The 16,033-nt window shown below is 48.8% G+C and overlaps 1 protein-coding gene across 1 annotated transcript in view; it reads left to right on the top strand.

Annotated features, from left to right (window-relative positions):
- The window catches only part of ARHGEF33 (Rho guanine nucleotide exchange factor 33), a 241,513-nt gene that overhangs the window by 187,919 nt on the left and 37,561 nt on the right, over positions 1 to 16,033 (top strand). The window contains exon 14 of the mRNA XM_040350765.1: positions 15,227 to 15,980. Coding sequence (XP_040206699.1) covers positions 15,227 to 15,980 — 754 coding nt within the window. The remainder of the gene's footprint in view (positions 1 to 15,226; positions 15,981 to 16,033) is intronic.

The raw sequence follows: 16,033 nt of genomic DNA, 5'->3' as shown, positions 1-16,033 counted from the left end.
CGACAAAATACCAGCTTTAACTATACGCCGGAAAAAGCCGACTAGAGACGCCGGAAGAAAATGCGACGGCTGCTCGTACGTTCGTGGATCGTCGGAAATAGCTAATTTGCATACCCGACGCGGAAAACGACGTGAACGCCACCCAGCGGACGCTGAAGAATTGCATCTTAGATCCAAAGGCGTACGAAGATGTACACCTGTCGGATCTAACCCTGATGCCGTCGTATCTTGGTTTGAGGATTCAAACCAAAGATACGACGTGGGTAATTTGAAAGTACGCCGGCGTATCAGTAGATACGCCGGCGTACTCGCTCTGTGGATCTGCCCCCTAGTGCCTAAAAGTCCATCCAGGGGAAATCCCTTTTTCTTTTTCTCAAATATTGGCTGTGGCACAGCATATATTTGCCATTCGCCTTCTTTGTTTATAGGAAAAGCATGTGTCCCTTGAGGAAGCCTCAGAGAACCCAGAGAGGAAAAGGGGGCCTCTGCCAACTCTGTAAGGTGCAACCAATACACACTGTCTCAGTGAGCGATTGAATTAACAACCTTTGAGACTGAGGCTGAGCCCTCTAATGAGGAACCATCCTCATGCCCTTCCAATGCCCTTCCAATGGCATGATCCGCAGCCGACGGCCCAGGAGCAGGGGAAGGGGATCTGTCGTATTTTTTTCTCAGACTGGAAGGTGGACGCGATTAAACTAGCCAACTCACCCTCCAAACCAGCCAAAGCCGTAACCAAGTCATCTTTAGTGACATATACAGAGGCTGGAGTGTTGGAGGTAGCTACAATGCCTCACAAGGGTTCAGCTTGGTCAACCGTTTCAGGTATTACAGGGGAACAGGGCCGGACTGGGAGTAAAAACCAGCCCTGGAAAACATTTCATACCAGCCCCATAGCATTATTATACCAGCCCAACATCATAACGGCATTATTTTTTTGTTCATAAAAGAGAAAACCATACATTTTAAAGAAACATTTAAAGAGCGTATTATATAAAGATAAGACAGATATGAAAGCCCATAGGGCTAGGGAGATATATATATATATATATATATATATATTGTAGTAGTGTGGTACCCCAGGGGAGTGGTGACCCAGGATTCTCAACCAGGCAGGTTGAGGGGCTCCAGGGTATTTGCTGGTTTAAGAGGAAACTGGCCTTTCAGTTTCCTCTGTATTTACTAAAATCCACCTTGGGATCTGGAGCCCGGGGATTTCGTAGAGATCCGGGTGGGATGAAATCCCCAGTCCTGAGTTCAGGCTTTAGAGGTGATCAGCACACTGATTGTGCAGGTGTGTGTGGGCCTGATAGCAGACTCAGGACCAGCATTCTGGGCTCCACCCTCCCGAGGAGTCCAGGCTTGCAAGGGAGAACTCAGAGAGTGCAGGTGTGCACTGTGAAGTGGCTAGAGAAGCTGGAGAGTGCAGGCTGCACTGTGAAACCCCAGAGACCTGAGTCTAAGGTTGCTGACAGGAGTCAGGAGAGCTCCATGCTGGAGCCTGAGCAGTTGTGCTACTGCTGACAAGAGCCAGATGGCTTGGTATTTTCTTTGACATGTATAAGCCAGGAGGCTGAAGGTACCGTTCTGTGTGGACAGTGAAAACCCCCTGCGTGGGAAACCTATGTTTGGATTTTGTTTATTTTTGCCTTTTCAATAAAAGTGGGCCAACAAGCCCTTAAACATAGTTCCGGACTGGCGTGAATCGCTTAAAATCGCATATCCCACTTGAGCTAAACACCCCCAATATTACAATATATATATATATATATATATATATATATATATATATATATATATATATGTTACACAGTGGAACCTCGGATTACGAGCATAATTGGTTCCAGGAGAATGCTCTTAATCCAAAGTGCTCACATATCAAAGTGAGTTTCCCCATTGAAGTTAAAGGGAAACGAAAATAATTTGTTCCGCATTGACTTCAATTGCATGCAATACCGCATGTGGCCAGAGGTGGGGGGCGCCGGAGAGCATCAGAGACACTCGAAATGTCACTTGCCACTTGTCACCAGATTCAGCATGTCACTTGCCATCCATCCCCTGCCACCAGATTTAGTGTGTCACTTGCCACCCATCCCGTCACCAGATTCAGCGTGTCACTTAGACTGGGTGACAGCAGGGGGACTGGGCGACAGCAGGGGGACTGGCTGACAGCAGAGGACTGGGCGACAGCAAGGGGACTGGGTGACAGAGGACTTGGCGACAGCAGGGGACAGGGTGACAGAGGACTGGGTGACAGAGGACTGGGTGACAGCAGGCTGGGTGACAGCATGGGACTGGGTAACAGAGGACTGGGTGAAAGCAGGGTACTGGGTGACAGAGGACTGGGTGACAGGGGACTGGGTGACAGCAGGGGACTGGGTAACAGGGGACTGGGTGACAGAGGACTGGGTGACAGCAGGGTACTGGGTAACAGGGGACTGAGTGACAGGGGACTGGGTGACAGGGGACTGGGTGACAGGGGACTGGGTGACAGCATGGGACTGGGTGACAGCAGGGGACTGGGTGACAGCAGGGGACTGGGTGACAGCAGGGTACTGGGTGACAGGGGACTGGGTGACAGAGGGCTGGGTGACAGAGGGCTGGGTGACAGGGGACTGGGTGACAGGGGACTGGGTGACAGAGGGCTGGGTGACAGAGGGCTGGGTGACAGAGGGCTGGGTGACAGGGGACTGGGTGACAGGGGACTGGGTGACAGAGGACTGGGTAACAGGGGACAGGGTGACAGAGGGCTGGGTGACAGAGGGCTGGGTGACAGGGGACTGGGTAACAGATGGCTGGGTGACAGGGGACAGGGTGACAGAGGGCTGGGTGACAGAGGACTGGTTGACAGAGGGCTGGTTGACAGAGGGCTGGGTGACAGGGGACAGGGTGACAGATGGCTGGGTGACAGAGGGCTGGGTGACAGAGGGCTGGGTGACAGGGGACTGGGTGACAGAGGGCTGGGTGACAGAGGGCTGGGGGACAGGGGACTGGGTGACAGAGGGCTGGGTGACAGAGGGCTGGGTAACAGGGGACAGGGTGACAGAGGGCTGGGTGACAGGGGACTGGGTGACAGATGGCTGGGTGACAGGGGACAGGGTGACAGAGGGCTGGTTGACAGAGGACTGGGTGACAGGGGACAGGGTGACAGATGGTTGGGTGACAGAGGGCTGGGTGACAGGGGACTGGGTGACAGGGGACTGGGTGACAGAGGGCTGGGTGACAGGGGACAGGGTGACAGAGGGCTGGGTGACAGAGGACTGGGTGACAGGGGACAGGGTGACAGATGGCTGGTTGACAGAGGACTGGGTGACAGGGGACAGGGTGACAGATGGTTGGGTGACAGAGGGCTGGGTGACAGGGGACTGGGTGACAGGGGACTGGGTGACAGAGGGCTGGGTGACAGGGGACTGGGTGACAGAGGGCTGGGTGACAGAGGGCTGGGTGACAGGGGACAGGGTGACAGAGGGCTGGGTGACAGGGGACAGGGTGACAGAGGGCTGGGTGACAGAGGACTGGGTGACAGAGGACTGGGTGACAGAGGACAAGGTGACAGGGGGCTGGGTGACAGAGGGCTGGGTGACAGGGGACAGGTTGACAGAGGGCTGGGTGACAGAGGGCTGGGTGACAGAGGACTGGGTGACAGGGGACTGGGTGACAGGGGACTGGGTGAAAGGGGACTGGGTGACAGGGGACTGGGTAGAGAGAGATTATACAGTCCAGATTACAATTTGCAGGGGCAGCAAAGGTGACAGAGAAAGGGGGGAGCACCATGCAACCCCCTCTCTCACTGTCACCTCTGCTGCCCCTGCAAATTGTAATCTAGACTGTATAATCTCTCTCACCATTGCATGGTCAACCCCCCCCTCCCCTCCCCCTGCACCTACCTTTTCTGCCCCTACCCCAAGGGTGGCCAGCGCCGTACACTTCTTCTCCTCTGCGGCTCTGCCTTCACACGTGGAGAAACATAGTGGCCGGTGCTGGCACCGCACGGGACGATGGGACGTTCGGTTCTCCTGCTCGGCTCCTCCCCTCTCTCAAACAGCATGATCGCTCGCAGACTAGTCCACACTTCACACAGCGGCGGGGGAAGGAAAGAGTCAGTGAAGCGGCGAGCATGGCGACCTCAACCCGCCGGTGGCCGGCCCGCCGCTGCTGTTTATTAACATAACGTGATGTCATAGACATCACACTGGAGTAAATGCAGGCTGCAGCTAATCATATCGCACGCAGGGGTACAATTGTAAAGTGCGGCCACGATGGCGGCTGCGGCCCAGAGCTGACCTGGTAAATTTGACTGACGGCAGGCGGCCTACCGGGAATTTTCCCGGTATCCCGGTAGGCCAGTCCGGCCCTGCAGGGGAAGCAGGTGCCGTGGAGGCGCAACTAGGGTTCCCAAGACCTGTAGGGTGTCTGCTCCCCGACCCCCGTGGCGTTTTTTTCACATAAAAAGAGGTTGTCCACGCGCGTGCAAGCGGCGGTCCACGTGGAAATTCCAGGGGGAGAAAGTCTGACCAAATCCCCCCCCCCTCCTTAGGTGGCTGACGAACTAAGAGGGAGAGGCAGAACTCCTCCACAAGCTGACAGACCTTTTTAACCAGGCAGGCATGGGATGCTGACACCAGGTATGCTACTTCACACCCTCTAGTGGTAGGAGAAAAGCACAGGCAAGACATCAACTATTCATTAAAAGAAGCCCACAAAGGGTCTTCTTAACCTACCATCCAGGGTACTACTGGAATTATCACAGTGACCCAATATTCACCCATCACGGCGGGCTCGGAGTCATGCCAAACCTTCAAGGACGGGGTCCCCTTTAATTAATTAGGGTCCTCTGCCTTGAACCTGTATAGCGCCCCGCCAGAGCAACTTGTGGTATAGGAATGTGACCAAGGCGCTGGATCCCAGGGCCCAGCTCTCCAAAGAGAAGTTTTACAGGCATAACCTTGTTCTTCCATATCGAGGCTCGGGTACCATCCACTTTTGCCTTGGTTTTGGGTTTTTGAATTGATCTGATTGTATAGCTCCCTGGCCCTAGCTAGGACCTTTCTGGGGAGCATAATGTTAACCGTGACCAACACCTTAGACACTGGCGAAAGAACTGAGGTACTCCCCGTGTGGGATGGGTTATATAGAGGGGGGCTTCCGGTCTTGATTATGCCAGTTTCCATCACCTGAAGGTGGCCCATAACCCATGTAGTAATTACTGGTGCTCTGTGTCCCGTGATGTACTGTAAAGAAATACAATTGACTATGATTCAATGGGGCTGATTTACTATGCTGTGTGCGCTGCGCTGGTTCATGCCTTAATTATTGCGCCGGGTGAAGCCTTAATTAGGCGCATGAACCAGCGTAGCAGCCGACGCATTGAAAGTAATATGTAAAGCCGCGCCAAACTCCCTATAGAAGTCTATGGGAGAAATCAAAAGTGTTCATTTTAAAGGCTAATCTGCAAGTTTTGTCCTAAAAAGTGTTTAGTCCTGCCCCAGGAAACATGTATCAATGCTTTTTTTATTTTTTAAAACGGCCGTTTTTTCGGGAGCAGTGAAATTAATAATGCTTAAAGTGAAACAATAAAAGTGAAATATTCCTTTAAATTTTCGTACCTAGGGGGGGTGTAATGTCAGCATGTGAAATAGCGCATTTTTCCTGTACTTAGAACTGTCTCTGCAAAAAATGACATTCTGAAGGAAAAAAGCCATTTAAAATTCACACGCGGCTATAATGAATTGTCGGCTCCCGGCAATTCTAAAGGGATTAATTCATAAAGGAAATTAAGGGGAACCCCGCCGTAAAACCCCCCCAAAAAAAAGACGTGCGGTTCCCGGCAAATATCCGTACCAGGCCCTTCAGGTCTGGTGTGGATTTTAAGGGGAACTCCACCCCAAATTTAAAAAAAAAATGGCATGGAGTCCCCCTAAAAATCCACACCAGACCCTTATCCGAGCACGTTAACCTGGCCGGCCGCAGAAAAGAGGGGGGGACAGAGTGCGGCCCCCCCCTCTCCTGAACCGCACCAGGCCACATGCCCTCAACATGGGGAGGATGTCCCCATGTTGACGGGGACAAGGGCCTCATCCCCACAACCCTTGCCCGGTGGTTGTGGGGGTCTGCGGGCGGGGGGCTTATCAGAATCTGGAAGACCCCTTTAACAAAGGCGACCCCCAGATCCTGGCCCCCCCTATGTGAAATGGTAATAGGGTACATTGTACCTCTACCATTTCACCACAAAAAAAATGTCAAAGTGTTAAAAATGACAGTAGCCGGTTTTTGACAAATCTTTTAATAAAATCTTCTTTTCATCTTTCATTCGGGTTTCTTCCTCTGCTTCTTTCTTGGGTCTTCTTGTCTACATCTTGCCCGACGTCTTCTTCTATCTTCTCCGTCCGTCCTTCAGCCTTGTCGTCTGCCCGGTGTCTTCTCCTATCTTCTTCTCCTTCCGTCGGCCTCCTCGTCCGCATCTTGCCCGGTGTCTTCTCCTGTCTTCTTCTCGGTCCGCCAGCCTTCTCCTCCACCTCTTTTTCTTCCCCGGACGCAGCGCTTGAATTTGAATTGGCCGCCGTGTTCCGCTCCTGGGACCCGCCCCCCTCTGACGCCACAAGTAAACTCCTTAGAAGGTCATGTGCGTCAGAGGGGGGCGGGGTCACAGAGCGTCACACGGCGGGGGAATTCGATTTCAAGCATGACGTCCGGAGAAGAAAAAGCCGCCGCAGCTTCCAATTGAAGTTCCCGCCGTGTCACACTCATGTGACCCCGCCCCCCTCTGACGCACATATGCCACACGCGGACTTTCATATGAGTTAACCTGTGGCGTCAGAGGGGGGCGGGTCCCAGGAGCGGGAACACGGCGGGATCTTCAATTTCAAGCGCAGCACTCAGAAGATCAAGAAGATGTGGACGAGAAGGTCGACGGACAGAGAAGAAGATGGGAGGAGACAGCAAGATGGCAAGACGGCAAGATGTGGACGAGGAGACCCAAGAAAGAAGCAGAGGAAGAAACCCGAATGAAAGAAGAAGAAGGACCAGCGGAAAGAAGATTTTATTAAAAGAATTGTCAAAAACCGGCTACTGTCATTTTTAACACTTTTGTCACTTTTTTTGGAGGTAAAATGGTAGAGGTACAATGTACCCCATTACCATTTCACGCAGGGGGGGGGCGGGATCTGGGGGTCCCCTTTGTTAAAGGGGTCTTCCAGATTCTGATAAGCCCCCCGCCCGCAGACCCCCACAACCACCGGGCAAGGGTTGTGGGGATGAGGCCCTTGTCCCCATCAACATGGGGACATCCTCCCCATGTTGAGGGCATGTGGCCTGGTGCGGTTCAGGAGAGGGGGGTGCAGAAATGTAGTCAGGCCTAGGGCAGCACAAAACCTAAATATACTACTGCATATTAGGGCTTATTTAGACAGGATCTGATTTACAGCATGTTTTTATAGTGTGGGAGGAAACCCACGCAGGCACAGGGAGAACATGCAAACTCCATGCAGATGGTGTCACGGGCGGGATTCGAACCAGCGACCCTTTTGCTGCTAGGTCAAAGTGCTATACACTACACCACTGTGCTGAACGAACATGATTGCAGCTGAAAGCATGAGATCTTTTTTTTATTTCCAATACCATGCTTTCCAGCCTTATTGACCCCGCCTCTCTCCATAAAGAGGACCTGTCACACACTAGTCCTATTACAAGGGATGTTTACATTCCTTGTAATAGGAAGAAAAGTGATCCGAAATCAAAAAAGTGTCAAAAAAGTGCAAGAAGAAAAATATGAGCTAAAAAGAAAAACGCACTCTGCCCCCCCCCCTCTTTTCTGCGGCCGGCAAGGTTAATGTGCTCGGATAAGGGTCTGGTGTGGATTTTTAGGGGGACTCCACGCCATTTTTTTAAAAAATTTGGGGTGGAGTTCCCCTTAAAATCCACACCAGACCTGAAGGGCCTGGTATGGATATTTGGGGGGACCCCACGCCATTTTTTTTTGTTTTTAAGGCGGGGTTCCCCTTAATATCCATTCCAGACCTGAAGGGCCTGGTAATTTAATTTGGGGGGACCCCCATACATTTTTTTTTTGTTTTAATGAGCAACGCCTGTATTCTTTAGAGCCATGAGTACTTTAAAATTACTTTTTGTTTTTCACTTCAGAAATGACATCTTGTACAGGGACAGTTCTAAGCACGGGAAACATGCGTGTAAACCCCCTCCCCCCTGTATGAAATTTAAAGGAATATTTCACTTTTATTATTTCACTTTAACCACTTCCATACCATTCATTACTTGAAAATCCCCATAGGCGACCTTTTTTTTTTGTTTCAGGTTACCAGTTTATAGTTACAAAGAAGGTCTAGTGCTAAAAGTATTACTCTCGCTCTAACGCACGCGTCAATACCTCACATGTGTGGTTCGAACGATGTTTATATATGTGGGCCGTACCTGCGTAAGTCCCGCCCACATATGTAAACACCGTTCAAACCACACATGTGAGGTATTGACGCGTGCGTTAGAGCGAGAGTAATACTTTTAGCACTAGACTTTCTCTGTAACCTGAAAAAAAAAAAAGGTCGCCTATGGGGATTTTCAAGTAATGAATTTTGGCCCCATTTCAGGCGTGTTTGCAATAGTAAAGCGTGACATGTAAGGTATCTATTTACTCGGTGTAACATCATCTTTCACATTATCACCAAAAATTGGGCTAACTTTAGTGTTTTGTTAATTTGTAACCACTTGAGCCCCGGACCATATTGCTGGTCAATGACCGGGCCAGTTTTTGTGATTCGGCACAGCGTCGCTTTAACTGACAATTGCGCAGTCATGCGACGTGGCTCCCAAACAAAATTGGCAGCCTTTTTTTTTCCCACAAAGAGAGCTTTATTTTGGTGGTATTTGATCACCTCTGCGGTTTTTTATTTTTTAGAGCTATAACCAAAAATAGAGCGACAATTAAAAAAAAAAAAAGAATAATTGTGACTTTTTGCTATAATAAATATCCCCAAAAATATATATTCTAAAAAATATAAAAATCCCTCAGTTTAGGCCGATACATATTCTACATCTTTTTGGTTCCAAAAACTCGCAAATAGCGTTTATTGATTGGTTTTGGCAAAAGTTATAGCGTCTACAAAAGATGGCATTTTGGTTATTTTTTTTTTTAACTAGTTATTGCGGCGATCAGCGATTTTTATCAGTACTGCGACATTATGGCGGACACATCGGACACTTTTTTGGAACCATTGCCATTTTTCTAGCGATCAGTGCTATAAAAATGCATTGCTTACTATAAAAATGCCACTGGCAGGGAAGGGGTTAACACTAGGTGCGAGGGAGGGGTTAAATATGTTCCCTGGGTGTGTTCTAACTGAAGGGGGGGTGGGACTGACATGGGTAAATGACAGATCGCTGTTCATGAAGGGCAACTCCAGACCAAAAAAAAGGGGGTTCCCCTCCAGGTGCATACCAGGCTCTTAGGCTTGGTCTGGAACATAAAGGGTTAAACCCGCGCAGAAAACCAGCGTGGGGTCCCCCCCAAGATCCAAACCAAGCTCTTATCCCAGGCACGCAGTCTGGCCGGACAGGAATGGGGGTGGGGACGAGCGAGCGCCCCCCCCCCTCCTGAGCCGTACCAGACCACATGCCCTCAACATGGGGGAGTGTGTGCCCCCAGATTCCGGCCCCCCACCCTATGCGCCGTCTTTCGCCGGGACCCCCTTCACCATGAGGCTCCTTGTTGCCTATGGGGGAGGGTCCCGGGCTTCGTCGGTTTCTGCGGGGGGGTGCACCTGCCCCCCCCGTCTTCAGCAATGTCTTTCGCCGGGACCCCCTTCACCATGAGGCTCCTTGTTGCCTATGGGGGAGGGTCCCGGGCTTCGTCGGTTTCTGCGGGGGGGTGCAACTGCCCCCCCCCTCTTCAGCGCCGTCTTTCGCCGGGACCCCCTTCACCATGAGGCTCCTTGTTGCCTATGGGGGAGGGTCCCGGGCTTCGTAGAAAGAAGCCGAAAGGAAGCCCTGGCTCCACGGGGGAGCCAGGCAGAAGAGGGAACAGAGAAGAAAGCCCTGGGCTCCCGGAGGAGACAGGCAGAAGAGGAAACAGAGAGGAAAGAAAGCCCTGGCTCCGCGGGGGAGACAGGCAGAAGAGGGAGCAGAGAAAAGACCGGGGAGTTGGCGCACCCCCGGCAGAAGACGAGGAACAAGACCGGAACCCTGGCCGGAAGGCACCGGAAAGACCGGGGGATAGGCGCCATCCCCCGGCAGAACTCGCCGAAGTCCGGATGCCCCCCCCTAATGTAAAAGAGCTTAAATGGGGTGCGGGCCCCCGGCGGAAGACTCCGGAGAGGACCGGGGGATGGCGCCCTCCCCGGCAGAAATCACCGAAGCCCAGGGTCCCGGCGGAAGATCGGGAAAGAAGAAACCCCCCCTTGTGAAAGGGGGGGCTCCGGAGCTGATTAATAAAATATTTTATTCTGTGTGGTGTTTTATTTTGCTTTACACTTTTCCCCAGGTGAATGGGTAGAGGTACAATGTACCCCATACTCATTCACATAGGGTGGGGGGCCGGCATCTGGGGGCCCCCTTATTAAAGGGGGCTCGCAGATTCCGATTAGCCCCCGCCCGCATACCCCGACAACCAATGGCAAGGGTTGTCGGGAAGAGGCTCTTGTCCCTATCGACATGGGGACAAGAGTGCTGTGGGGTGGGGGGGCAGTGCCCCCCTCCCCCACAGCACACACTCCCCCATGTTGAGGGCATACGGTCTGGTACGGCTCAGGAGGGGGGGGCGCTCGCTCGTCCCCACCCCCATTCCTGTCCGGGCCAGACTGCGTGCTTGGGATGAGGGCTTGGTTTGGATCTGGGGGGGAACCCCGCGCCGATTTTCGGCGCGGGTTTAACCCCTCACATTCCGGACCAAGCCTATGAGCCTAATGTACCCCTGGAGGGGGACCCGCGCCAATTTCAAGTTTGAAATTTGGCGCGGAGTTCCCCTTCATGGCTGAAAACAGGTCGGAGATTCCTGTGCGCCGCGTCACGCAGCGCAATCACGGGTACGCCGCTTGGTATTTACCAAGATTTTCTCGGCGTACTAACAAGGCGCACGGGAAGCTCCGAAATTTCTCTCTACGCATGCCCAGTATGCAAATGAACCTCCCGAGGTTCAGGCGCACTGTGTAAGCGTACGGGGATCTGTTTTCAAAAAACACTTTCACTTTGGCCCACCAAACACTTTCAAACACATGTCACTTCACTTCCCCTGCATCACCCCCCTCCCTCCCCTAATAAACTCCCGCCCAAACCCCCGCAATTTACATTTCAATGTGCCGTGCGCCAGGTCTATCAGGCGCACCATGCGCCCTCTCCTGGGCGCACTGAGCACATTAGTAACTAGGGAAATACACTGCACTAGCAGCGTATTTCTTTAGTAAATGGCAAAACGGCTGTTACTCCTGCTTTTACTCCATGAGTCATGGAGTAAAGGCTTGGTAAATCAGCCCCAATGTTTTAAAGGTTAAGTTCACCTTTTTGGACAGAATTTCACTTATCATAATAAATAGAAGCCCTTTCTAATGTCCTTTCTGCCTAATCCATCCCAGTGTACTTTATACCTAGTTTACATTAGTATACCACCTCTTTATTATTTTCACACACTTTTCTACTTCTTCCCTTAAAGTGGAAGTCCATGCTAAAACTAAAATCCCTGCATCTATAGACACCCACTATCTAACACTAATCTATCTAGCCCTTTAAAGAAAAATCAGTATGCATACCTTTTTTTAAGTCGATCCGATCCCACGCTGAGCTGTCAACCGCGGCTTCGCTGTGGAGGCGGGTGCAGGGAACACATAGGGGTGACATCACACTCCATTCATTTTACAGCCGTTGTCAGTCGTGTCTAGGGATGAGCCGGACACCCCCCGATTCAGTTCACAGCAGAACAGGCAAAAAATTTGTTCGAACACACGAACATCGATAAAGTCTATGGGACACGAACATGAAAAATCAAAAGTGCACATTTTAAAGGTTAATATATAAGTTATTGTCATAAAAAGTGTTTGGGGACATGGGACCTGGGTCCTGCCCCAGGGGACATGTATCAATGCAAAAAAAAGTTAAAAAAACTGTAGTTTTTTCGGGAGCAGTGATTTTAACCTCTTGGGACCCGCGCTATAGTCAAATGACGGCTACAACGCGGATCCCAAAATCCAAGTGGACGTCAATTGACGTCCGCCCCTTTGCACGTTCCCCGCGCGCGTCTCCAGAGCGCGCAGCGGGGAACTGCAGTGCTGGCCATGTCCCTTGGACACAGCCAATCACAGATCTCCGCGAACGGCCAATCAGAGTGGCCATTTGCGATGCGATCTGTGCGGCCAATGAGAGATGATCTCATATGTAAACATATGAGATCATCTCTCATTGCCGTTTTACACAGAGACAGCGGTGCTGTCTCTGGAGAGGAGACCGATCTGTGTCCCTTGTACATAGGGACATAGATCGGTCACCCCCCCCCCCAGTCACCCCCCTTCCCCCACAGTTAGAACACTAATTAGGGTACACATTTAACCCCTTCCTCACCCCCTAGTGTTAACCCCTTCAATGCCAGTCACATTTATACTGTAATTAGTGCATATTTATAGCACTGATCGCAGTATAAATGTGAATGGCGCCAAAAATGTGTCAAAAGTGTCCGATGTGTCCGCCATAACGTCGCAGTCCCAATAAAAATCGCAGATCGCCGCCATTTCTAGTAAAAAAAATAATAATAAAAAACAATTATGTCCCCTATTTTGTAGGCGCTATAACTTTTGCGCAAACCAGTCGCTTATTGCGATTTTTTTTTAACAAAAATATGTAGAAGAATACGTATCGCCTAAATTGAGAAAAAAAAATGTTTTTGTTTTTTTAAATTGGGATATTTATTATAGCAACAAGTTAAAAATATTGTATTTTTTTCAAAATTGTCGCTCTTTTTTGTTTATAGCGCAAAAAATAAAAACCGCACAGGCGATCAAATACCACGAAAAGAAAGCTATATTTGTGGGGAAAAAAGGACATCAATTTTGTTTGGGAGCCACGTCGCACGACCGCGCAATTGTTAGTTAAAGCGACGCAGTGCCGAAAGCTGAAATTTCACCTGGGCAGGAGGGGGGTATATGTGCCCAGTAAGCAAGTGGTTAATAATGCTTAAAGTGAAACAATAAAAGTGAAATATTCCTTTAAATTTCATAACTAAGGGGGGGGGTGTCTATAGTATGCCTGTAAAGTAGCGCATATTTCCTGTGCTTAGAAAAGTCCCTGCACAAAATGAAATGTCTAAAGGACGTGGACAGCTAACCCCGCCCCCCTCTGACGCAATGGGGGTTTCTGGCTGCTTCACCGTGACGTCACAATTGAAACCGCCCCCCTCCTCCTCTGACGCAACGGGGGTTTCCCGTGATAGTGTGTGTGTACTCCAATATGGCATCTGTCCTGCATATACACACAGATTGTCCTTTCACAATGCTCTGTGTGTGTGCACAGCAGGGGGTGGAGTATGGGTGGTGCTGACGGGGATTCCCCATTGTTGGTGTCAGTGGATGGAATAGTACCCCAAGGGTCAGATAAAGGCAAGCAGATGGCCGCAACTGGCCCCAGGGCCACAATTTGGAGACCCCTGTCCTAGAAGATAGAGAAAGCTTTTTCTTTCAGTTGTACATTAATAGCATATTGGTACATTGGGAAGCTGGAATAAAAAAAAGGTGAACTTAGCCTTTAAAGTGTCAATATAGTGCCAATTGTTTTTTTAGGTATTTTTTTTTTTTTTCATTTTTATGGTTATAGGTAGATGATGGTCAACTGAATTACAAACTGGCTACTTTTATCTAGCAGGAGTATTACTTGGGCTGTTATATGTAATGTAATATAACTAGGGATTCAAACAGTAAAAGTGGCAACTATATAAGAAACAACTATGTGACTATTAAACCACAAGACCCAACCTGATTATGGGACTACTACAGGATATCAAAATGTATTTAAATACATACACAGTTGGAAACTATATTCTGGACAGGTAAATGTCATCTTTATTAGACAAAGTGATACACTGACATAAAAAATGTCTTGAAAACCAAACAACTCATTAAAGGTATAATATTACCTCCCCAGAAAACATAATAAAGAACACAGCAAAATGTCTAGCATTGTCAGAAATATGTACAAAGCTTTAAAACATCCACAATGCCATCCTAGCGTATTTCTTAACAGTCAGTAATAAACTTTGGATAAACAAAACTTGAATGCTACATGGTAGATAATACGTGCAGAGGAATCCAACCCTGGCATGGATATTTGTGAAAATGTTGAGGTCACTTAATCAAATAGGTTCTTTTGGTCTAATAGAAAAGTGACAATTCTTTGTAATGTCAGACTGGCAAGGAAACTTTACTATAGGAGTCTACAATTATTTTTTTTAGGAGGTTGGAGTTTATGCTTTGTTTACCAAAATTTGACCCTTGAACTTCATACTAGAAATTCTAGCTATGCATTTCCTTCAGGCTCTGTTCACGTATGAGCCGCATGCGGCTCACAGCAGGGGTCCGGTGCATGCTGGTTCACTATTTCAGGTCTGATTTCAACCTGAATTTTGGGCTGAATTCAGACCTAAAACGGAACAAAAAATGCACATCGTTTTTGTGCAAAACGCACTGGACCAGCTATCGAGAGATTTGTGAATTGGCACCATAGAGAGACGATCAAAATCGTGGATCCCACATCCAAATCACAATGGTGGGAACCCAGCCATAAGCTGTACATCACACAAAAAGTGTATATAGCTAGATTTAATTGCTAAATAAGGTTTGTTGGCCAGCCCAATATTTATTTTTTTCTGTCAGTTTCCTAAGCTCTTGTATACTTTTATGTAGTCCCTAGGGAAGTGACTGTATTCTCTCTTCTCTTTTGTGTTTTAGTTTCGAATAGGGAGAAAAACATACTGTAGAACTTCCATTCCATATTACCGGTTTAGGTTTCCTGTAATTACCTCATACTGTACAGTGATAACACTATCTCCAGGACAGGAAGTGAGCAGAAATCTCCTCAGTGGGACAAAAGACATTAAAAGGAACCATATACTAACCCTTTCTCATTCTATCTAGAGCTAAAAAAAAAAGGTTTTGGCTGGGGTTGCATATTAAATAATCTCTGTAAGTAAGCATACGTACAGTTTATGGATTAACCATGTTTTTTCCTATACATTATTTTCAAGGCATCTGGTTCCACATGTGAAAAAGAGCAGACAAACTCCAGTAGAAGTTATACAGCCATTAAAGACATCAGAATGGGAAGCTGAAGGAAAGAAACATGACAGGTCAGAGAACCTATCAGTTCCAGCTTCCTTCAGCAGAGCAGACCAAGAAGTTATTTCATTAGTGGCCCCACTACAATCTATTCCAGAGATGGAATATGAAAGTAATCCTTCAGTGCTTGATATAGAAAGATCCATAAGAACTTCATCAAACATTCTACCTGATGGTACTTTTGCCACCAACTATGAGCAATTTGAGTATGGCGATGAGATTATAGGTATGTCCACTCCATATGAAGAAGAGACATTTCATAACAGACCTCTCTTTGAGTCATGTTCTGCAGGTTCATCGGAATCAAGTCTTGATATTTGCTTTTTGAAGCCCATCAACTTCACACTTGAATCCAACAAAACTGAACGTTCTCAGCAGCCCTTGGCAAGAAGTTGCATTTCCCCTGTGAGTAACAGTAGCTACAGACATGAAGGCATCCATGGGAAGAACAAACCTTTGAGTCGATCTCTTAAGGAGTTCCCTCGCAATCAAGAGGCCATGGCTACCAGGTTGTACAGCACTAGAAGCACCAATGCTAATAGGATGCAGTTTAAGCAGGATCAAAGCACCCAGTACCATCCTCTACTAGCCTCATCCCACATCTCCCACAGGCACTTTTATAATCCACAGAGGCCTCATGTAGACAGTAGATCCCTGTTGGAGGTAAGAAGTAAAACATGAACTGCTATAAAATTTAAATACGTGTCACAGGTTAA

Source organism: Rana temporaria, chromosome 4 (assembly GCF_905171775.1).
Source record: "Rana temporaria chromosome 4, aRanTem1.1, whole genome shotgun sequence".
Lineage (NCBI taxonomy): Eukaryota > Metazoa > Chordata > Amphibia > Anura > Ranidae > Rana > Rana temporaria.
The sequence above is the reverse complement of the archived record's forward strand: the minus strand, read 5'-3'. Positions and strand labels throughout refer to the sequence as shown.